The 20,527-nt window shown below is 44.8% G+C and overlaps 7 protein-coding genes across 8 annotated transcripts; 3 read left to right on the top strand and 4 right to left on the bottom strand.

Annotated features, from left to right (window-relative positions):
• The first annotated feature begins 1,510 nt into the window (after positions 1-1,510).
• LOC6494104 (testis-expressed protein 9) lies at positions 1,511-3,100 on the top strand. The gene is made up of 2 exons (XM_001960932.4): positions 1,511-2,341; positions 2,403-3,100. Exons 1-2 carry the CDS (start codon positions 1,722-1,724, stop codon positions 2,995-2,997), a joined length of 1,215 nt encoding a protein of 404 aa, XP_001960968.1. The 5' UTR covers positions 1,511-1,721; the 3' UTR covers positions 2,998-3,100.
• Positions 3,101-3,170: 70 nt separating this feature from the next.
• Positions 3,171-3,781, top strand: LOC6494105 (neuropeptide SIFamide). The gene is made up of 2 exons (XM_001960931.4): positions 3,171-3,407; positions 3,461-3,781. The coding sequence occupies exons 1-2, from the start codon at positions 3,275-3,277 to the stop codon at positions 3,544-3,546; spliced, it is 219 nt and encodes a 72-aa protein (XP_001960967.1). The 5' UTR covers positions 3,171-3,274; the 3' UTR covers positions 3,547-3,781.
• On the bottom strand, positions 3,677-6,411 carry LOC6496470 (steroidogenic acute regulatory protein-like). The gene is made up of 11 exons (XM_001960930.4): positions 6,275-6,411; positions 6,069-6,217; positions 5,847-6,005; positions 5,735-5,788; positions 5,541-5,673; positions 5,344-5,477; positions 5,022-5,174; positions 4,851-4,955; positions 4,248-4,789; positions 4,066-4,189; positions 3,677-4,004 (listed from the first exon to the last, which is right to left on the bottom strand). Exons 1-11 carry the CDS (start codon positions 6,369-6,371, stop codon positions 3,906-3,908), a joined length of 1,749 nt encoding a protein of 582 aa, XP_001960966.1. The 5' UTR covers positions 6,372-6,411; the 3' UTR covers positions 3,677-3,905.
• A 171-nt stretch (positions 6,412-6,582) lies between these two features.
• Positions 6,583-9,590, bottom strand: LOC6496468 (peptidylprolyl isomerase domain and WD repeat-containing protein 1). Of its 2 annotated transcripts, XM_044715699.1 has the most exons (10): positions 9,318-9,590; positions 9,056-9,259; positions 8,814-8,997; positions 8,527-8,759; positions 7,949-8,465; positions 7,772-7,890; positions 7,691-7,696; positions 7,496-7,616; positions 7,213-7,432; positions 6,583-7,157 (listed from the first exon to the last, which is right to left on the bottom strand). In XM_044715699.1, the coding sequence occupies exons 1-10, from the start codon at positions 9,490-9,492 to the stop codon at positions 7,011-7,013; spliced, it is 1,926 nt and encodes a 641-aa protein (XP_044571634.1). In that variant the 5' UTR covers positions 9,493-9,590; the 3' UTR covers positions 6,583-7,010. The 2 variants fall into 2 exon arrangements, with proteins under 2 accessions (XP_044571634.1, XP_001960965.1); XM_001960929.4 differs by lacking the exon at positions 7,691-7,696 and having other exon boundaries at positions 9,318-9,589.
• Position 9,591: 1 nt separating this feature from the next.
• Positions 9,592-13,453, top strand: LOC6494106 (RNA polymerase II subunit A C-terminal domain phosphatase). Its single transcript, XM_001960928.4, has 7 exons — positions 9,592-10,094; positions 10,473-10,566; positions 10,635-11,071; positions 11,129-11,310; positions 11,376-12,491; positions 12,550-12,762; positions 12,823-13,453. The coding sequence occupies exons 1-7, from the start codon at positions 9,706-9,708 to the stop codon at positions 12,954-12,956; spliced, it is 2,565 nt and encodes an 854-aa protein (XP_001960964.3). The 5' UTR covers positions 9,592-9,705; the 3' UTR covers positions 12,957-13,453.
• LOC6496467 (unconventional prefoldin RPB5 interactor-like protein) lies at positions 13,343-15,813 on the bottom strand. Its single transcript, XM_001960927.4, has 4 exons — positions 15,713-15,813; positions 15,349-15,647; positions 13,883-15,293; positions 13,343-13,824 (listed from the first exon to the last, which is right to left on the bottom strand). The coding sequence occupies exons 1-4, from the start codon at positions 15,740-15,742 to the stop codon at positions 13,474-13,476; spliced, it is 2,091 nt and encodes a 696-aa protein (XP_001960963.1). The 5' UTR covers positions 15,743-15,813; the 3' UTR covers positions 13,343-13,473.
• A 1,098-nt stretch (positions 15,814-16,911) lies between these two features.
• LOC6496466 (E3 ubiquitin-protein ligase ZNF598) lies at positions 16,912-20,381 on the bottom strand. The gene is made up of 6 exons (XM_001960926.4): positions 19,803-20,381; positions 19,603-19,748; positions 18,987-19,550; positions 17,713-18,928; positions 17,451-17,648; positions 16,912-17,389 (listed from the first exon to the last, which is right to left on the bottom strand). Exons 1-6 carry the CDS (start codon positions 20,085-20,087, stop codon positions 17,192-17,194), a joined length of 2,607 nt encoding a protein of 868 aa, XP_001960962.1. The 5' UTR covers positions 20,088-20,381; the 3' UTR covers positions 16,912-17,191.
• Between the last annotated feature and the right edge of the window lie 146 nt (positions 20,382-20,527).

The raw sequence follows: 20,527 nt of genomic DNA, 5'->3' as shown, positions 1-20,527 counted from the left end.
GTCTGGCCAACAACCGGTCTTGCCAAGATTCGGAGTGGCGTCGCATGGCGGTTTCGGAGTAATTGGCAAGACGGCAGCAATTCTCTGAACTTGCTCTTAAAAATTACTCTCTACTATACTCCTGCTTCAATATTTTGTATTATATTTTTTTTTTTGACTCGAGACTTGGTGTTGTTGGCAGCTTTTCAGCAGCAACACCCAGCTGCGACCAGTCGAGTTGCACTTGATAGATATACTTACTTACAGTAGTTTGGAACTAAAATAGTTGCGACTGAGGGCCACGCTCCGGTGGCTTCCTTTCCTACACCTACGGGCCGGGATTGTCTTTCTAATGAGTGCGGTATAATTAGGGGTATGGGCTGTGGTCATCCCATGTCTCTAGGGCCCTATACTACACTTTGAGAAATAGTACTTTGAATGGAATATAAAAAATACATAAAATATTAAAGACAAAGAGCTTTAAAATATAGGTTTATATTTAATAAAGTTTTGAAACTTTTAAAAATAAGTAGACATAAAAAACATTTAATTATACCTCTATATGCTTTACATCTATACTCTCGGAACTGGTGGCCAGATTCTGCTCATAACTTGTCAAGACATTCGCTGCAATTATGGCCAAATGTGTGGGCTGTCACCAGAACACCTTGATGACGGCATATATAGACGCAGCTACTAAGGCTGATTGCCTCAACGGCTTGACTTTCGGGCTGTGGGACAAATGTTTCATTTTCTTTTGTTTTACTTCTGTCACGCATAAATCTTGAACTTGCATTTACATTCTGTGACCCCAGCACCCTAACAGGTACCAGTACAGGTAGCAGTGTCACCTGGAAAGGGTCTCGACTTTGAGTCCTCTTCTTGGACATTTCAGAGTCTTTTTGTTTGTACTTTTAGTTATATCAATATTTATGAGTATTAGGCGTGTTCTTTTTTGTCGATCTTCAAAAGAGTTCAACAAATGTAAGAGTTATTCTTATGAAACGTGGAGGAATTCTTTGAAGGAGAGAAGAACCATTCTTAAACTAATATTCTGTCTGGTAAACATTTCTATTTTTTTAGAAACTATGAAAAGTATTTAGCTGTCTTTTAGATATGATAATCTTCAAGAATATAAGAAACTTTTAATAAAGATTTGTCCCTCCTAGAAATATCCAAAAATACCTCATTACATCATAACAATTCTATACAATTTCCGCATAGCCCACACGGTTTCTGCGTTTGTTGAGTGAGTTATAGCGCCCACACTTTCAATGACAAAGAATGATATACTCAGTGCCTCCAGACCAAAAAAGTTCCATGGCCAAATCCAAGCAACAGTCGTCTAGTTGGGGGGCTAACATAACATATAATCGAACAAACCGAAAAACCACCCCAAAACTGCAACAGGACATGCACGATGCGTCCAGGACACAAACGATTCCCAGAAGTGTCGGCCGGGGAGCACTGAAGCAATTACTCCCACCAGGGGTAGCCAGGGGTAACTGTCACTATTTATATACTCCAGGACTAACAATTGTTTTAAATCAGATATACTTCGTGTTTCGAGTCTAAACGTATATTCGTCTTCAAGTGCAAATCAAATCCAAAACTGGGAAAAATTCAATGTGTGTAGATTGTCTAGGCATTTTAGCAAATCAGAAATATAATAGATACAGGACGTTAATCCGGGAATCGAAGAAGGCAAATCCGAACGAAATTCCAAACATTAACCCATACCAATGGCTGAGCTTTTATCCCGCGAGAAGGAACTCTTCAAAATTAACCAAGAGCTTAATTTGCTGACCCTAAGTTCCGCCGCTGATGCCATGTTCCCTGGAAAGATAGCACCGGCTACCACGACCGGAGTGGCTGTGCCGCGATACGCCACATTCCAGAAGCAGAAGGGGCCAAGCACATTACTCCGGAAAAAAGGAGGTAATCATAATACAGGTGGATCTCAGCTTAAGACAAAGCCGAAAAGTCCGCCCGCCTGTGGAGCCGCCACGGCTCACGCTGCTGCCACATCTCCGTTGCCCGAGAGGAATCTGCTGACCAAGTCCAGAACTCCCGACTGGAAGCAGACCAAATCCATGGGAGCTCCATCTTCGCCAATAGCTCGTTATACGTCTAAGAATGGCACCTTCACGCGGGATACGAACAGTAAGACAGCTACCTATGTCAAATATCGGAATCCCCACTTTAGTGAAAGTCCTTCACTTGACATGCTCCTGCGGAACGACGCGAACGAGGGCAATAAGAATGACTCCTCCCCTCCGGTGGAGATTATCCAGAAGCGGGAAAGCACCACCGTCGTCAATGGACTGGCCAAAAAACAGCTCACCCAAGATAACTACATCAAGTATGTGTGAAGAAACTGAATTATTTAATTGATTGTCTTTCAGATACGGCTCTTTTTTCAGGTTCCTTAAAGCCAAGGTGGCTATTCTGGAGGAGGACCATGCCCAGCACTCTGGCGAGCTGGCCCGCCAAAAGGAGCAGCTCGAGATGGCACTGGAAGGGCAGCGAAAGTCTGAAAACCAGCGCGATCAAACTGCTTGCTCCAACAAACACCTATCCGAGCAGCTAGTTCGTTCCGAGCGAGCTTGCGACGATTTGACGCGACGTCAAAAGGAGCGCCAGCAGGAGTTCATCACCCAGCAACGGGAGCTGGAGCAGCTTAAGCGCGATGCCAAGGTGGCCAGGCAGACGAACATCAATCTGGAGAACCGTCTGTCCCGCGCCCAAGAGGAGGCCGAAGTCGCCCGCAAGACTCTTGCCCAGCTGCGCGAGGAGCATCGCGAACAGGTGGAGACACATCGAAAGGAGCTAAAAAATCGGGATAGCCGTATCCAGACGCTTAAGCGGCATCGGGCCGAGCTGCTTAATGCCTACAAGAAGCAGCTCTACATGATCGACAACCTGAAGCGCCAGTCCTCCTGCATGGAACAATCGGCGGCAATCGGTTTTGGCGAGAAGGAGTTCAACAAGGTGCTTGAATGGAATGCAAAGACCTGAATCCTAAGTCCTGCCAGCTCTTGACTGTATACGTAGCTAAGAAATTAGTGTAAATAAGTAGCTTCCAATTACATTTTATGGTTCCGAACGTACTAGTCCCAAAGCAATCTTGTTTTCAATTAAGTCCGTAACTCAATTACATCCTTGTGTCCGCTTGGTTCGAATTGGGGTATAAAAGTTGTGGCGTTTGCTTCAATGACCACAGAAGCATTCACTCGCTCCAGGCGCTCAGACCATCCATAATCCACTGCCCATAACGCTGACCGAAGATTGTAAGATGGCTCTGCGATTCACAGTGACACTCCTGCTGGTGACCATCCTGGTGGCTGCTATTCTCCTAGGCTCCAGTGAGGCGGCCTACCGAAAGCCCCCCTTCAATGGCAGCATCTTCGGCAAGCGGAACAGTTTGGGTAAGACCTGTACATTTTTTTGCTATCCAAAGATTACGAGAATCCCCCTTCAGACTATGATAGCGCCAAGATGAGCGCCGTATGCGAAGTGGCCATGGAGGCGTGTCCAATGTGGTTTCCCCAGAACGACAGTAAATAGGATCACGCCCTTCGACTGCAACTACGCCTCCAAGAACTGATCTCAAGCCTACGACAAATCCACCAGCTACAGATGGGGGGCAGATGTCGCGCCTGCCCCTGCGACTAAATATTGGGGGAAACACGGGACGTTAGAAAAGTCATGTATAAATTTTATAGTGTAAGCCGTGCATATACGAACATAGAACTTATGCCATATATAAACATAAAATACTCAATAAACTAACAGCAATGAACTTGTCTGTCCTGCTTTGCAACTTTCTCGATAATCTTAAGTCTAACCGGCTGATTAAAGGACACTCTTGAGATACAATCTGATTAAAATTAGAATACAGTTTTATAAATATGGCGCAGGATTAGCTAATGAGTCCTTGAAGATCGACTGCGTCCCAATTGCCTCAGTTCATTAACATGCTTGCGCAGATTGGTTATGTATTCCGTCATGGAGGAGGTGAGAGCCTGGGAAAATATTAGTTTCTTGTTTATATTTTGTATCCAAACAAGTATTTTATGTACTCACTGCATCTATAACGTATCGCGGAATATAGCCTTTAAGATCCAGGCAAAGCACCCATTCCACAATGCAGTTATCCGGCTTGCCAACAATTTCGCGAAAAGCAAAACCCGTGACAATATTCTCGCCTCTGAAAATGCACGAGTTTATTAACAAAGAAATAAGTGGGAATGCCATCTGTTAACTACCTGGTATGTTTTGATGCGGGCTTGAATCTATCATATTGAACACTGCTCGCTGAGCTGACCCACACCTTATCCTTCGTCGTGCCCACGCTAGGTAACTTGGGTTTGGTTGTCATGTCTACCTCGGCGTCCAACTTATCTTTGGCGTCCTCAAACTCATCTTGATCCAACGGTGGCGGTTCATTATCAAAGTTTATAATGGGACCCAAGCTCTTGGCCCCCAAACTTTGACCCAGAGTATCAAAGGTAGGGGGTGCCTCCACAGATGAACTGGGAAACTTTGCTCTGCAGCTTGATACACTGCCTGGCAATGGTGTATTGGACTCGCCGTCGGAAATTGTGCTTACACTGCCTTCACACGAACGATTTAGAATGCTATTATCGTCATCGTCGCTGCTTAGTTGAGCGGCCTCGTCGTCATTGCAGATTTTACCATTATAAAACAGACGCCAGCACCTTAAATTCACAAAATCACGGCTCTTCACAATGCCACCACCACCGCCAATAGACACCTGGTAGGTAATGTCGGTGTAAGAGTTGATTTTCTGAAAAAAACACAAAAAGCATAAAATTGTTTCCTGTATATCAAGTAAATTTAGCACTTACTCGCACAATCTTCGATTCCAGTAGGGCAGGATTCCACTTGGGACAGTCTTCAATACGATAGAATAAATCTTCCATCAGAGCTTTAGCAGGATACTTGATGCGTGCCTTTTTGGTGGAATAAATTATTAAAACAATATTAAATGCTAGGCGACTTGCGACCTAACAACTCACAGTTAATTTGTAAAGTTTCCCTATCTTATCCCGGTGTGTACTGTGGATGGTGTCTCCTTTGGGAGTCACCTTTTCCACCTTCCATTCACTGGACTCGATGATTTCATACGCCTTGCGTAGGCAATCCATGCCCATTTGTATGTATTCCTCGTCCTGAAAAGGAAAATGAAAAGGTATAAGTAAGTTAGGAAATAAACTTCAATCTACTACCGACAACATTTGGATGTACTCTAATGTATTTTGCATCAGATTCTCGGTTTTTATACCCCTACATCTGTACAATCTTAATCGATTTAGGAATGCGCATTCATGAATATCTTACCTCCTCATCCTCCTCGTCAGAATGATGGGCTGTGTCCAACGGGGAATAAAAATCAGTAACACTTTGAGGTGGTCGTTCATTTTCAATCAAAATAGATGGCTGCACCAAAGGTGTGCGATCGTTTGAGGTCATGGCTGAACGAAAAAGTAAAATAGGTGTAGAAAAAATTTTAGAATACGCATTTGAATTAAACTTACATCTGAAGTAATGCTGGGCATGTCGCTCCTGTGGTATAACCCGGCAGTCTAGGAACCAAGCTTCACCCCAAGCCAGAATAAATGAGACTATTATAAGGATGACTTCGAACACTTGTTGCTTGGTTTGCAGCCACTAGAAAAGTGAAATCAAAATTAGTTTTTTTAAGCAAAATATTATGAAGTATTAGACTTACATCGAATACAAACACTTTGGATATAAGAAACAAACAGGACCCACTTGTGGAGAACTGAAAGAAGAGGCAAGTTAGTATTTCCATAATATAATTTAATATAATTCAAACCCACCGCAATGATAGACCAGTGATTGACGTACAATATGGCATAGAAAAAGATCAGTATTATAAAGCGGAAGATAGCAAGGGCGACCACATCAAAGAGTGACTTGTAAATGGTGTATTCCATAATTTGCTTGTGGAAGGCATTAAATATATTGTCTCCATCAATCTGAAATACAAATGAATCAAAGGATTGTAAGTTTGAAAAAATTTTTGCATTCGAAATACGTACCACAATGCAAATAAGCCAGAGCAGCGATACAAAAACCAAGTCGAATGTTACAAAAAGGCAGAAAAAGCGACGCACGACCGACATCCGGCCATCCTGCATATATCCGGCTAAGAAGTCTTCTGTTATCAGGTTGATGGAATGTGCCCGAGCTGGAACGAAATCAAATTTAAAGAAGGATGATAAAATCTTACCACCGAGCCACTTACTCATGTCATACTGCATGTAGGCATTATTGCCCTGGCGGGCATTCGTTAAAATTAATTGCGCCGCACTGCGTACATCATTTGGATCGGTTTGAGACATGGTTGGATACTTCACCAATCTTTAGCTCATATTCCCAATACTATAACAAAAAACGATTTTGGATTATCACTGCATTCGCATAGCTAAGCTGTGAGTAATGCTTTGCCAAAGAATAAGGAGATAAGGATTTACCTCGTTGAGACTTTAAAACTAGGCTTCCAAACTAGGCCAAACCTAGAAGTTTGTTGATTATCGATGTGCACTATAGTGATTCGTCAGTTCCCCGATTTTCTTTGTTTTTTCTCGGACGTAAACAAAAACTTATCATACTGAAGGAACCCGCATCATCAGCAAATTGGTGCCGTTAACTAAATTGGCCTACAATTACAGATACCGCTCGATTGTTTATTGTTTGGGATTCTGAGGTGAAGAGAGCCTTTTAACCTAGGTCATTCAATGCATAAATTAATCTATTTAATTATACTTTTAAAAACTACACTGCGAACAAAAGAAAAACCGACAAAGGGTAAACAGCTGTTTAAGAGCGGCCTTGCGAAAACATCAAAATACCTAATGTAATGATAAGAATACTGCCTTACTATTTCGTATATTTCTGGTATTTTTAATTTTTATTTAAAATTTAATTTAAAAATCCATAAAAATTAAAAATTTTTGTTTAAACTTATTTACAATCTTGGCTTAGTTACTTAAGTGAATGGATATTATTTTGATGTCATCATAGGGCTTGTCTGTCTTGGGATTCGCTTTGGAATTGCAAATGTTAAGAACAACTTCCATGCCGCGGTAAACTCTTCCGAAGACAGTATGCTTATTGTCGAGCCAAGGCTAAAATGATATATTATTAAATTTAAGAATTTCAATGCTTAAATAAAATATTTACCGTGGGCAGGACTGTTATAAAGAACTGACTGCCATTGGTGTTTGGACCAGCATTTGCCATGCTAACCGTATAGGGACGATCGTGTTTCAAACTTGGATGAAATTCGTCCTTGAAATCGCTACCCCAAATGGACTTTCCACCCGTTCCTGTCCCCGTGGGATCTCCTGTTTGGACCATAAATCCCTTTATTACTCGATGGAATATGTGACCGTTATAGTATCTAGAAAATAATAAAAAATTATGTAAGGAAATTATAAATAAATCATCGAACAGTAATACTTACCCATTTTTCGCATGAACACAAAAGTTTTCCACGGTTTTGGGTACTTCCTTGAAGAACAGCTTCATGTGAACATCTCCCTTGGTAGTGTGAAGGACTACGTTCTCATAAATCCGTTGGACAACTAAAAGAATTGATTAAATATTTACTTTGAAATGTGTCTTTAAAGATTAATATATCTATATAAGTAAAAATAACCTTCATCTTGGGAATGATTGTGTTAGCGTGGAAGGAAAAATTGGTTAGAGAGTTAGTTAATAATTAAATCTAGACTTATACCTGTAGCCTCTGGCACGGCAATAATATCCTCCTTCGATGGTTTTTCATTGAATATATCACGATCCACGTCCTGCAGGTCCGACGGCAGTCTCCGACTGTACAAAAAGAACCGATTTTTTCTGGAAAATAATATTTAGAAATTTTAAAAAGTCTTAAAGGATTATTTGTAAGCCTTACTTGTAAGCGGTGCAGAAGGCTGTTGGATCATTCAAAATATTCTGTAGGGCCGGATTTTCACTAGCTTCCTGTTCCATAGTAACAGCCGCCTTTTGTCGCTTGATCCTCCCCTGGAATAACGCCACTTGCAAAGGACGAATATTGTCCGTTTTCCCAAGAATAGTAACGCAGCGGTTCGTCACCACATTGACCACCTTTATTCCCAGCATTGTGGGATAAAGCAGGAAGTGCCCAGTGCTGTCAAACAATATATTAAGAGTGGTGTTGTGGGAAGTCTTCTCCAGATCCCGCTCAGCGGCCATCCTTCTGCCAAACTCCATGTTGGGTAGAGCGTGCTGTGTCTGCTGCATTTGGGTGTATGTGGTGAGGGCTTCATCGAACACACGGATCATCTTTCCCGTGCTGAACTGGAACACCCGAACTTTTCGATCTGTGGATATGGCAGCGAAGCGTTTCCCATCCGGAGTAACTGCCAGGCCTGTGACTTGCGTTTTTTTCTTAGCAAACTCAAAGAGGCCTAAAAGGTAATTTCATTAAGAAACTAAATTACTTTATGGATTAAAATAATCGCTTAGTACCTGTGTCCAGCTTGGAGTCAAAGTTAACCAGACGCTGCGGGAACTTGTAGTCATTCTTAGAGTTCTGCCAGTACTCCAGAATCCCATTGCGGTCCACAGATATTACAGTCTCCATAGCCACATTGAAGCACATGGCCACCACCGGCGCAGAGTGAAGTTTCTCCAAAGTGTGCAGCACTTCCCCGCCACCTTGTCCATCGTATATGTGTATGCAGCTGCTCTCTGAATCCGATCTTCAGAAGGGGAACTAAATTAGAAGAGATATTAACAATTGTAGCCTTACTTACATTGCCAATCCTTGCACTGGATCGCCAGGAGCGTTTATCCATTCACTGCACTGCGGGGTATAGCCCAACCGGATGATGTTTATCATGTCGAAGTTGACTACATCAAAGACCTTAGCCGTCTCATCCGTGGCCGCCGAACAGAGAAGAGTGCCACTGCCATTGGTGGTCAGCGATTTGATGGGAACTAATGGTTTAGAAATGATTGATTATCTAGTGATGCCTTCTTTCCACACCAATGTTACCTAGATGACTCCGAAAGTGCTTGACAAACTCGATGCCTAGCTCCCCTTTCTTCCAGAACTTGATGTGCCCGTCCAGACTGGCAGTCACCACAAAATCGGATTTGGTGCACACCAGGTGCGTGATCACATCGCGATGCATGTAACTCCTCTCGTAGCTTTCGGCATTGGGCAGGTTTTCCAGATAGATGTGCTCGTAGGGCAAGACTGGAGATGATTTGGATGAGTTAGATATGGAATTTTGCTGTTTTTAGCTTTTGTTTACCCTTCTTTTTCTTAGCCGGTGCCGGAGCACTTTGTTCCGACGGCATTGGTCCAATCCAGCCGCCATCCTCGGCATCTTCACCGTTCTCCGTTGATTCTGTTTCTTCCGCTGGAGCTTCTTCATCCTTTTCAGGGGCAGAACGCTTCAGATCGGGTTTCTCAGGAGTCTCGCTCATTTTCCGGGTGCACAACCAAAACACAATACAAAGTGTGAGAGATTTTTGCCGCCCGCTTCGGTGTCAGGGATGCAATCTCGCGGGAAACAGCTGTTCCTCTGTGGACGATTGGTCGTTCTGGGTGAATGCCTGAGAAAATTCACACAAATTGCAAACACAACAAGGCACGGAGATTTAAACAAATTGGTTGTATATAAAAGTGCCAGCCCAGCGATGCAGAACACACCGGACGAGGAGGGCGCGCCGCCTAAGGCAGCGCCGGTGGGCGTGGCAACCGCCCTGGAGGGTGATGACGGTGGCGGCGGAGGAGAAATCAGCGCTGGAAGTGCAGGCGGAAGCAGCGGCATTATTGTTTTGAGAGCACTGCTGGGGGATGCGGAGACGAGGGCGCGGATCAATAAATGGCGGGTTCGCGAGGGCCAGTTCGTGTCGGCCGCGCAAATTCTGTTCCTCTACCAGCCCGTCGGCGAGGATGGGAAGCCAAGGGCCGAAAAGGCCGGAGAGCGGAAGGCGGGCGAATCCGGAATCCAGAAGTACAAGTCGCAGCGCGCCGGGGTGGTGAAGAAGCGCCTCCGCAAAGACGGCGAATTGGTGTCCAAGGGGTGAGTTTACATACATATGTAGGTGGTAGGGTTGCTTGGCGTGCGGATCCTAATATCCGCATCCGTGTTGGCCAATAAGCGAAATGGAAAGCCTTTTAAATCAATTTATTTCAATTTTAATGTTTTTAAATATTTCCTAACGATATTTTTTATTGGGAAGTTACTTTTTAAGCCACCGTTTAATAGGGATATGTAGCCTTGGGTCATAATCCGTAAATTTAAATTCCGGATATACGTATCCGACTTTTAATGTCCTTGTTGCAACCCTAGCTTGGTGGGCTTTTCGGTGGGTGGGTGGCGCGGTGCATGAGTGGGATGCAATTATGCAGCCGTGTCCGTATACACACGAACTGAGCCTCTTTTCCCTTCGTCCTGCAGGGATGCCATCCTGGAGTTGTCGGAGTGCATACACACCACGGTTATCAAGGACATGTGCGCGGACTGCGGAGCCGATTTGCGTCAGAACGAGAATGTGAGTAAACAAGATGCCCCCTTTACCCGCCACACTCCTCAACTGAGTATTCAACTTTTCTCTTCCAGGGTCAGACATCGGAGGCCTCGGTGCCCATGGTGCACACCATGCCTGATCTGAAGGTCACCCAAAAGTTGGCCCAGAAACTGGGACATGATGACACCCGCCGCCTTCTCGCCGATCGCAAGCTGGTTCTGCTCGTCGATCTCGATCAGACGGTGATCCACACCACCAACGACACTGTGCCCGAAAATATCAAGGGCATCTACCACTTTCAGCTTTATGGACCTCAATCGCCATGGTACCACACGAGATTGCGGCCCGGAACAGCAGAGTTCCTCGAGAGCATGTCCCAGCTATACGAATTGCACATCTGCACCTTTGGGGCAAGGAACTATGCTCACATGATAGCCCAGCTTTTGGATCCGGATGGCAAGTTCTTTTCGCACCGAATTCTGTCCAGAGATGAGTGCTTCAATGCCACTAGCAAAACAGATAACCTAAAGTGTGTAGAAATAATTGTTTATTATAATTTTATTACATAATTTAATTCTTCTCATAGGGCTTTGTTTCCCAACGGAGATTCCATGGTGTGCATTATTGACGATCGAGAGGATGTGTGGAACATGGCTTCCAATTTAATTCAGGTGAAACCGTACCACTTCTTTCAACACACGGGTGATATAAATGCTCCACCGGGTTTGTCCAAACACGAGTTAGACGGCGAGGGTGTTGACTTTAAAGGTGGGTTCTTTATCCTATAGTTGAAGAAATAGCTCTATAACTCTAATTATTTTAAAATTCTTTAGAAATTACCGAGAAGAAAGAGGAAAAAGACAAACCAGAGTCCGGCGGAGAAGAAAAATCGGAAGAGGACGAAAAAAATGACAAAACGGTCTCAAGTACAAGCAAAGACGATGAGGGCACTGAGGAATCTGTGGATGTGGTGGATACAGAGTCCTCGAACGAGCCGATTGACAAGCTCAATGGCAAAAGTCCTGCCGAAGAAATCATTTCCATAGATGACAGCCCATCCGCTGCTCAAAAGCCTCCTAGTGAGGCGGATGACGTAGTTGTTATTGACGAGTCAAACTCCGATAACTCAAAAGAGAGCACAAAAGTCGAGGTTGAAAAAGCCACGTCGGCAGAAGCGTCATCCACAACCAAGTTAGAGGAAGACGCTTTGACTTCGGAAGTGGATGCGGCCACCACATCGAAGGAGACGCCCATCATTCGTGTGACGCATGACGGGCAGAAGCAGATCGAAATAGAGGATCCTGATGACTATCTTTTGTACTTGGAAGTCATTCTACGAAATATTCACAAGCGTTTCTATGCCATTTATGATGAGACTATGGAGATACCTGACCTGAAGATCATAGTCCCGAAGATCCGATGCGAAGTTCTGCGTAACCAGAATCTGGTGTTCTCCGGCCTAGTGCCCACACAGATGAAGCTGGAGCAGTCACGGGCCTACTTCATAGCCAAGAGCCTGGGCGCTGAGGTGCAAGGGAATATTGGAAAGGAAACCACGCATTTGGTGGCGGTAAATGCCGGCACCTACAAGGTGAACGCAGCGAAGAAGGAGGCCAACATAAAGGTGGTGAACGCCAACTGGCTGTGGTCTTGCGCCGAACGATGGGAGCATGTTGAGGAGAAGCTCTTTCCGCTGGATCGCAAGGTGCGGAACAAGGGCCGTCAGCCACCAGCCCATTGCCATAGTCCCGAACACGTCGTTAATTACAGCGAACGGTCAGAGATCTCACCCTCGAGCAGCAAACAGCAGGAGGAACAGAGCGGAAATTTCCGGGAGACCCTCAATCCGTTGTTAGTCTTTACCAACGCGGACATCGAGTCAATGAACAAGGATTACGATAACTTCTTCGAGTCTGATTCGTCCAGCGACGAGGGGCCCGTCAACTTTGGTAAGACATTTTTCGACAAATGTTGAAATACAAAATTAAATATTTTCTAAAATTTCAGAAAATCCACCCATGGACAAAAAACTGTTAAAGCGAAAACGAGAAGATGACAACTCCAACCGAGCCCATGACTTCTTTACGCGCGGCGAGGACGTGATGATGGGAGCGCCGCTAAACTTTGACAAGGAAGGCATCACTGAGGAACCCGACGATAATAACGAAGACGGAGAGGAAGACGATGATGATGAGATGCCTAGCGCCAAATTCCGACGTGGTAAGCCTTGAGTTTGGACTTAAAAAGCGTGAATTTTGTATAATTTTAAATAATTAACAGGAGAGGAACTGCCCTCCGACTTTGAGTTTGGATCGGACTCGAATAGTGATAACAACCAGGAGGACGAGGATGACGGCGAATGGAATATGATGGGTGCTGCCCTGGAACGGGAATTTCTCGGCCTAGAGGATTAGCTACTTGACTTGGATTTTGACTTTGACTTTGACGTTGACATGTATAACTTTTTGTGAGATCCTCGAGCACCAGACCAACGGTGAATGGGCCACAAGTTCCGCAATGTAACGCGAAATGTTTGGCTTGGAGGAGTAGTCAGGCGATGGGATGAATTGTGTGCTTATGATAAGATCAGTACTGTATGTATTAGATGTTAATATGTACTTTTAATGTAGATTTTAAGATATTGCACATCGGCCGGCTCGCATTGAATATTTCGAATCGATCCGACTCAACTTGTTGTGAATTGAATTGAATCGAATCCCTTCGATCTGATCTAATGTAAAGAGAACCCTCTGTAAATGATTATAAAATGAATTCCGTAGCAGCGGACTAGCTTCTAGAGTTTAATTTAAATATCAATGTACACCACACGAGTAGTTGTTTATTGTTTGTTGTGTTTGTAATACAAATCCACATAAAACTTGAACAAATATATGAGTAATTTCCCGCTAAACTCTCAGTTTCACTCCTCTGCTACGTCTTGCTACGTGCCCGCTGTTCCTTAAAGCGGCTGACCCGCTTCTTTGGTGCATGCGTATCGATGAACTTGCCTTGAGGCAGTGGCTCCGGCGTCTCCTTGGCCGGCTCCTTCTCTACAATCTCGTGCATCACCTTCTGATAGGCACTCATGTCGCGCAGATCGTCGTCCAGGGTGCGCTCTTTCTTCTTTGGTTTTCTCCCCTTCTTCCCGACCTTCTTCGGTTCTTTTTGTTGGTTTGTAATGTGCGGCTCCAGCTCTACGGCGGATTTGTTGCGAAGTATAGACTTGGTACTGCCTTCCGGACCACTCGTTGCCTCGTCTTCAGAAGTACCCGGTTTTGAAAACTAAACAAGAAAGACGGGTATTAGAAAATGTAGGCACTCTTTTTTTTATTTTACATACCTGACTTCTGGGATCTTCGTAGGCCGCTCCTCGCGAAGCTTCGGTCATGATTGGCACTTTCACCTGATCTTCTCCCTCAAACCCATTAACAAATATAGGAAACGATGCATTCGCCTGGGCCCGGTCTTTTTCGAACTTCTCATAGAAATCTGCTGGAGTCCCCGGTATGGCATCTTCTGTATCATATTTAGCGGCAGTCACTGCATTGGAATGGTTAAAACTAATGTGTAATGTGTTAATGCGTCCTGTGGACTCCTCCAGAATTTGGTTGAGCAAATCGAAGTCTTGGACACTTTGATTCTCCTTCACAAACTCAATATTTCTCTCAACTTTTTGCAAAATGTCTGTGCTGGGTTTTATGTTCTTTTTCTTGGCGACTTCTTTCGGAGGTGGTTCAACCGGCTCATCCAAGCGTATGACATCTCTGGAATTCTTTCTTGCATTGGGCAGCATCTCCGCCACAGTCTCTTCGCGCCGGAATTCTAATTTCTGATCAGCGGCAGCGAAGGAGATGCGCCGTGTCTTTGTACTAGGTTCTGGCACAACTTCGGGCTCTACTGCGGGTTCGTCGGGATCTTCGAATTCTTCAACTTGCTCGGCATCACTGGCTTCCAGCTCTAAGTCGCACAGCATGTCCTGAAGATCGTCTTCCAGCATAACCACCACATTCATCAAGTGTACCAGTTCATCGCTAATGAAGTTTACTTTCTGTATCTTACGCATTTTGGCCGTGAGAATCTGAATCTGTGATCTGAGGAAGGGCTCGCGTTCTTCGATTGGCAACAGGGAAACTTGCTCTCGAATAGTTTGCACTTCTTCCGCCTCATCTTCCTCATCGCTTTCGATTGGCTGTGCTTCCTCCACCCCGATATTGTTTTTAATATCAGTTTTATGGTCTGTGCTTTCTGAAGCCGGTTTATCCCTTCCTATACGCTTTTTAGAGGAGGTTGCCTCCACATCACCGGACATTAGTTGACGCACTAGATCGTCCGTACTTCTAAGGCTTTCTTCTGCTTCGGCACCAAGATCTTCAGCTTTTTCGCTTTCCTCTTGGGCTTCTAGCTTCTTCCAGATTTCAGACTCCTGCTCTTCGGTTAATGCTGTGGGAATAGGATCTACGACGGCTGATTCTGGATTCAAAATATCTTCCAACACCTCCTTGCTGAGGTTGTCAGGATCCAGGCCCAATTCCTCCATCATCTCCCGCTCTTCTAGCTTTCGGAGTACATCGTCGCCACTTCCTGCCGGTTCTGCCTGTCGTTTCAGACGCTCCTCTTCTTTCTGCCGCCGCACCCGATCTCTGTGTTCTGCCATCCACTTGTTGTGCGACTCCTCGTTGAAATCTTCCACAATCTCCACCTGATCGCCACTTGGCACTGCACCCTCTGTGAAAGGGGTACTGAGCTTGTTCCTAAAAAAGGGAAGTGTAAATAAAGACTTTAATTTCCAGTGGTGTATCAACTTACTGCCATAGATCTGACTCCGTTTTTAGCTTTTTCAGCTGCTCGTCGGCGATTTTCAGGCGGTGTCGACAGATCTCCTGGGCTTTGTGCGCCGAGCATTGGGAGAAGTAGCCCTCATAATGGCCCACTAAGAGTTCGTTGGTGTGGATTAGCTCCCCGGGCATTAGAGCCTTCTTGCCAATGGGAACCATAACCTCCACGCTGAGCTTACGGACAAACATTTCCAGATTCCTGATGGCGCTCTCATTGTCGCTTTTAAAAGCCTGCCAACGCTCCGTTTCCGCCGCATTATTCTCCAGGGCCTGTTGGGGCCCAAAGCGATGGTTAATAAAGAGAGAAATTTATTTCACAATTTAATTGTTAGGACCTGTCGCAAAGCATCTTCTCGCCGGTCCATTGTTATTGTTATTTGTGGAGATATTTCTGACTTTATTAATTCCCTAAAGCTTCGAAAACTCTTCCCCGCGCAATTTGAAATGTACTAACGCCTTGGTTGGCGCGAAACTTAAATTTGAATTTAAATATTTTCAAGGGATTTGTATATTATATTTGTATATATATTTTTGTGTGTATGAATATTATATTTATATTTCACTGTATTTTTTTTATTATTTTAGATATTATTTATTTTAGATTTGTTAGATTTTTTCTCCTTTCATCATATTTGAAATATGTGGAAAATGCCAAGACTGTCAATATGGTCCCCCAGCTATGGCTATATCTTTGACAATCTGAATCCAATTCTTAAGCGGAATACCTTAAACGATTTGTAGATCGATTCTTTATCATTCTGCATCAAAATCTAACAAAAAAATATTTTTTGAATTTTTTCAAAATCTGCAATTGCATGAGGAGGTCAATTTGGCCCCCAGCGATGGCTGGGCGGCATACCTTCAACGATTTGTAGATCGATTCTCCGTAATTTTGTATCAAAATCTAACATCGAAATATATTTTAAATTTTTTGTGCAATTTTATGGGCTATCTCCTTCAAAATGTGGAAGGTGCATGGGGAGGACAATATGGCCCCCCAGCGATAGCTATATCTTGGCCAATTTACATCCGATTTTTGAGCGGAATACCTTAATCGACTTGTAGATTGATTCTCCATCATTCTGCATCAAAATCTAACATGGAAATATTGTTTTAATTTTTTTTAAATCCATGGAAGGCGAAGGTTAAATGTTTGTTAATATTTATCCAATTCTATGAAACGATATATAGTAGATTAGATAAAGTTCGCAGTTTGCTTATCCGATTCGATAAAGTTGACAAGCATACGAACATATTCTGGAGGATCCCGTGCAATCATAAATATAATTGCTTAATTAAATGAATAATTACTAGATGAATGAGATAACTGGGACCGCTGGGACCCTCCTAAACAAGTCTCATAAGCTCCATATGTTTATTAATAAATCTGATGGGACCACAAAACAGCCAATTTCACCTGATAAGCTATCTCAGGCCACCATATGCTGCCACTTGACAATTATGTTACCGCATTGCTCTCAGCTCTGAGATAGGAGTAGATAGGAGCTGGCTAACATCGAAACTAATTAGTAAATAAAAGCTTGTTGATTTGAACTTTATTCTGGTTTTGGATATTTGCGACACACAGCTCACTCATAAAGATTAAAAACGCATCCCAGATTAATAGGCTGCTCACTATGCTACAGCTTGGACTAAGTCACTCCGAACAGATTGCTTCAATAGACGAACTATATAGCTTGAATATAGTTGGTAGTGTTGTTCTCAGATATCCTTAAGAACTGATTCGTTGATACGGTATATACATAGAAAATATACATTGATAAAGCTTTTGTTGTCATCGGTTTCATGGGGCCTCAGTGGCGTTGTACATTGGAAGCCGAGCTGCCAAGTACAGGGAAGTTTTTGATAAGGTCATGAGCCTTCTGATGGCTATCCACGTCGGCAGTCATGAGGATCTGCTTGCATACGTTGCAAACTTCAAGGCTCGGCACGGATTTACGTTGGGTGGGGGACAGGGTATTCAGATGCTGACTGTGCACCAAATAAAGTTCCTAAAAAGATGAATTTGTAAGTAAGTTCTTCGTAATTAGCCGAGTGGCAAAATCTACAAACCTGCTGCTTGCTTATGTCAGGCAACATGGCCAATAACTCCGGGAATAAGCTATGGAACGAGCTCAGCATGGCGCACTGGCAGTGTTCGTAATACGCCCGACCCGTGCATGAGCCGTCTCTAAACTTCGACGAAAGTAATCGAAATTCGTTTAAAGCCTCTGGTGTTTTGAGTATTTCCCTGAATTGGTCCACCAATTTCTGCAAGGAAAGGAAATTAACTTATTTCACTTAACAGATTTGAACAAGAATGGGAATTCCTTACCTGATTTCTTTGGGCGCTGTCATGAGGATCAGTGTAACTATATGGGCTAGGTACAATTTTGTATGATTCACCTGATGAACTGGTAAATGTCAGGTTGTTGGGCAGCTTGGCCACCGAGTTTACAGTCACTTTAGACATGAATCCGGGAGGTGGTTTGAGTTCTCCGCTAGATTCTATACCTGGCGGGTCACGTAATGGCGTGCCTGGGGCCCCATTAGTAGGAGATTTTTGTTCGTTATTGTTTTTCTCCTTTTGCTTGACAGCCTTGGGCTGATTCTCTTGATTATTCTTCTTATCTTTCGGTTTCTTCTCCTTTTTGTTACCCTGCTGCTCCTGATTGTTATTGTTGCTGTTTGCCTTTGGTACGGGTTTCGCTGTGGACGTGGGTAACACGGGGGCAGGTGCCACCTTAGATTTTCGATTCTCCAGCTCCCGCTGCTTCTTTTCGGACGTTGGCTTGGACCAGTTTAAGGCGGCAGCGCCGTTGGCAGGCTTAGGGGCAGCTGCTCTGAAGGAATTGGAGCTGGTACTTGGTCCCAGACTGGGAAACTCGGATGCTGTTAGCTTGGGAGCACTTTTCTTGGCAGCTTCCTGACGCGCCTTAGCCTCATTCTCTTCTTTTTGAACCATTTGAATCTTTTGGAAGGTGCTGGGATGTGCCACCGACACATAGTCGTCGACTAGGGTGCGATGCTTTGCAGACACATTCGTCATAGGCACAGAGGAGCCGCTGGGCAACATGTCCTCCTCCAGGTTCTTCTTTTTACTGCCCTTACCAGATGGCAATGCCGGGAAATCCAGTTGCGGCGCAGCGCCTTTTTTTGCCGGTGGCGCGGCTGGTCGGTTAGAAACGTGCAACATCATTCCATTGCTCGGAGCTTGTGCTCGAGAGGAGGCAGCTCCCCCACTAGTAGGTTTCTTAAATACAGCTGCCACTGGATGTTGGGACTGGGCGGCTCTTGCGGCCAGATTTCCGGCCACGCCGCCTGCATTTCCTCCCCCCAATGCCGGAAAGTTTTCCTTCGTCCTAGCAAGTCCGGAAGTGCCACTTAGATTACGCATGGAGGGTGGCGGTGGTCTCACCAGAGAAACGCTCGGAGCGGTTGAGGCACCTCGCAACGTAGGGAATTCCTCCTCGTTCCCAGCATCGATGCTCACCTGACGTTGGGCGCTCGTTGACGGCAAATCGTCTAAGTAGTCGTTGTGCTCGTCGTTTCTAAACGGTTTCTGCAGTTCAGTATTGGTTTGTGTTAACAAAGTGGTTTGACACTCACCGCGACCTCATGTTGGCGATACCCTGCTCTGTCTGCCCGCTGCGTCCACGTGGACCCAGTGTTATCTCCAGTTGCAGAGTGCGCGTCTGCTTGGCCTGCTGTTTGTTGAGAGACTTGCCGTGGACATTGGCCACGTGCGCCTTGTACTCGATTTCGTTGCGGAAAGCGCCAATGAACTGCTCGGTGGCACATTTTCCCTCCTCGCAGAGAAAATGCTCCTGCCGAAAGTGATCCGCCAGATCGGCGTACTCATTGTAGAACTCGTTGCAGCCATCGGCATCACAGAAGTGGCAGAAGTAGTGCTCGCGTCGCAAATGTCGGAAAAGCTCATCACGGTCTACATAGCGCTTCTTGCAGTATTCGCACAAGGGATGGCCACGGTGCGAACGGTTGTCCGGATCGCCTTTGGTGTTGTGCAACTGCAACTCTGACTGCGTGTAGCATCGGCGTTCAAAGGTGAAGATCTTCAATGTCTCGACACAGAGGTCGCAGTAGTGCAGGCCGTGCTCGCTACGAACGTGGTTGCGCAGACCCTGGAAGGTTCGATACGGCGGCACGTCGCATCTGCAAGGTTTCAAATTAGCGGGACTTCCCCGGAATAAAATGTAATAGTTACTTCGGGCAGGGATGGTCGAGCAGTTGAAAGAACTTCTGACGAATCTCAGCGGTGCAGAATCCGATGCGGTACTTTTTGCTGTAGTAATCGGATCGGTTGCTGGCCTCCAGTTCACGGTAAGGCAGCTTTTCCAGTGTAAACAACACCTGGCAAGGATCATGTTAAGTCAAGCAACCACACCCTCCAATTAGCTGACTCACCTTGGACAAAACATGGCGGCAGATAGGACACTCGTTCTGCTCACACAACACCCGCATCCGTGTGGAGCACTCGTAGCACACCGGATGGTCGCAGTCGCCGATGGAATAAATGTCCACGTTCTTGAAACACACAACGCAGGCATTGTCGTCAATTCCCACTTGGGTATCGCTGGAACTTGTCTCGACCGGCTTTACTCCGGCCGTCTCCACTGTCCCGGTGGGCACTCCGGATCTCGGCCGACGGTGGTTCGACTTGTTCGCGGACCTGGGCTTTGCGCTCTGCATCGCTATCTTTTGTAGCAAAAAGCGGAGAGGGGGAAAATTACTTGTTGCCAAGGGCAAAGTGAAATCGGACTGGTTTATGGGTTCAGAGGCTGTGGGGGGTTCCGTTCTCCGTTGCCCAGGAGACTTTGGTCGTAGGCTGAGCCGCGAGCTAATGTTTAAAACAAATTATACTAAATATACAAATATTAAAACGTATAATTCGGTGGTCCACACGAGGAATCTAGAGCAGTGTTGCCAGAAAATGAACTTTCAGTTTCTGAAATCAGCAGTGTGACCAAGTTCTGTAGTAAAACGTAATCACTTGACATTTCGCCAGGTGTTCAAAAGCTCATCAACATATGCGGGATATTTAAAAAAGTTATGAAATTAAATGTTGTTGTTTTTAAGCTTTCTCAAACATAATATTTTGGTAGTAGCCTGGGAAGAATTAGCCTTAGTAA

This window comes from Drosophila ananassae, chromosome 3L (assembly GCF_017639315.1).
Source record: "Drosophila ananassae strain 14024-0371.13 chromosome 3L, ASM1763931v2, whole genome shotgun sequence".
Classification (NCBI taxonomy): Eukaryota; Metazoa; Arthropoda; class Insecta; order Diptera; family Drosophilidae; genus Drosophila; species Drosophila ananassae.
Note: the sequence above shows the minus strand (reverse complement) of the source record. Positions and strands in the feature narration are given on the sequence as shown.

Excerpts from the sequence above, each read along its gene's own strand:
- LOC6496468 (XM_044715699.1), bottom strand. The coding sequence starts at position 9,492 with ATGAGCGAGACTCCTGAGAAACCCGATCTGAAGCGTTCTGCCCCTGAA. Across the intron at positions 8,998-9,055 it reads GCACTTTCGGAGTCATCTAG|TTCCCATCAAATCGCTGACC; the intron begins GTAACATTGGTG and ends CTAAACCATTAG. Across the intron at positions 8,466-8,526 it reads TGACTCCAAGCTGGACACAG|GCCTCTTTGAGTTTGCTAAG; the intron begins GTACTAAGCGAT and ends ATTACCTTTTAG.
- LOC6494105 (XM_001960931.4), top strand. The coding sequence starts at position 3,275 with ATGGCTCTGCGATTCACAGTGACACTCCTGCTGGTGACCATCCTGGTG. Across the intron at positions 3,408-3,460 it reads CGGCAAGCGGAACAGTTTGG|ACTATGATAGCGCCAAGATG; the intron begins GTAAGACCTGTA and ends ATCCCCCTTCAG.
- LOC6496467 (XM_001960927.4), bottom strand. The coding sequence starts at position 15,742 with ATGGACCGGCGAGAAGATGCTTTGCGACAG. Across the intron at positions 15,648-15,712 it reads GAGAAGATGCTTTGCGACAG|GCCCTGGAGAATAATGCGGC; the intron begins GTCCTAACAATT and ends GGGCCCCAACAG. Across the intron at positions 13,825-13,882 it reads ACGAAGATCCCAGAAGTCAG|TTTTCAAAACCGGGTACTTC; the intron begins GTATGTAAAATA and ends TTTCTTGTTTAG.
- LOC6496466 (XM_001960926.4), bottom strand. The coding sequence starts at position 20,087 with ATGCAGAGCGCAAAGCCCAGGTCCGCGAACAAGTCGAACCACCGTCGG. Across the intron at positions 17,649-17,712 it reads ACAGCGCCCAAAGAAATCAG|AAATTGGTGGACCAATTCAG; the intron begins GTAAGGAATTCC and ends CTTTCCTTGCAG. Across the intron at positions 17,390-17,450 it reads CTGACATAAGCAAGCAGCAG|GAACTTTATTTGGTGCACAG; the intron begins GTTTGTAGATTT and ends TCATCTTTTTAG.
- LOC6494104 (XM_001960932.4), top strand. The coding sequence starts at position 1,722 with ATGGCTGAGCTTTTATCCCGCGAGAAGGAACTCTTCAAAATTAACCAA. Across the intron at positions 2,342-2,402 it reads ACCCAAGATAACTACATCAA|GTTCCTTAAAGCCAAGGTGG; the intron begins GTATGTGTGAAG and ends CTCTTTTTTCAG.
- LOC6496470 (XM_001960930.4), bottom strand. The coding sequence starts at position 6,371 with ATGTCTCAAACCGATCCAAATGATGTACGCAGTGCGGCGCAATTAATT. Across the intron at positions 5,478-5,540 it reads TGCCCAGCATTACTTCAGAT|CCATGACCTCAAACGATCGC; the intron begins GTAAGTTTAATT and ends TTTTTCGTTCAG. Across the intron at positions 4,005-4,065 it reads CGCGATACGTTATAGATGCA|GCTCTCACCTCCTCCATGAC; the intron begins GTGAGTACATAA and ends ATATTTTCCCAG.
- LOC6494106 (XM_001960928.4), top strand. The coding sequence starts at position 9,706 with ATGCAGAACACACCGGACGAGGAGGGCGCGCCGCCTAAGGCAGCGCCG. Across the intron at positions 10,567-10,634 it reads ATTTGCGTCAGAACGAGAAT|GGTCAGACATCGGAGGCCTC; the intron begins GTGAGTAAACAA and ends TTTCTCTTCCAG. Across the intron at positions 11,072-11,128 it reads AGCAAAACAGATAACCTAAA|GGCTTTGTTTCCCAACGGAG; the intron begins GTGTGTAGAAAT and ends TTCTTCTCATAG.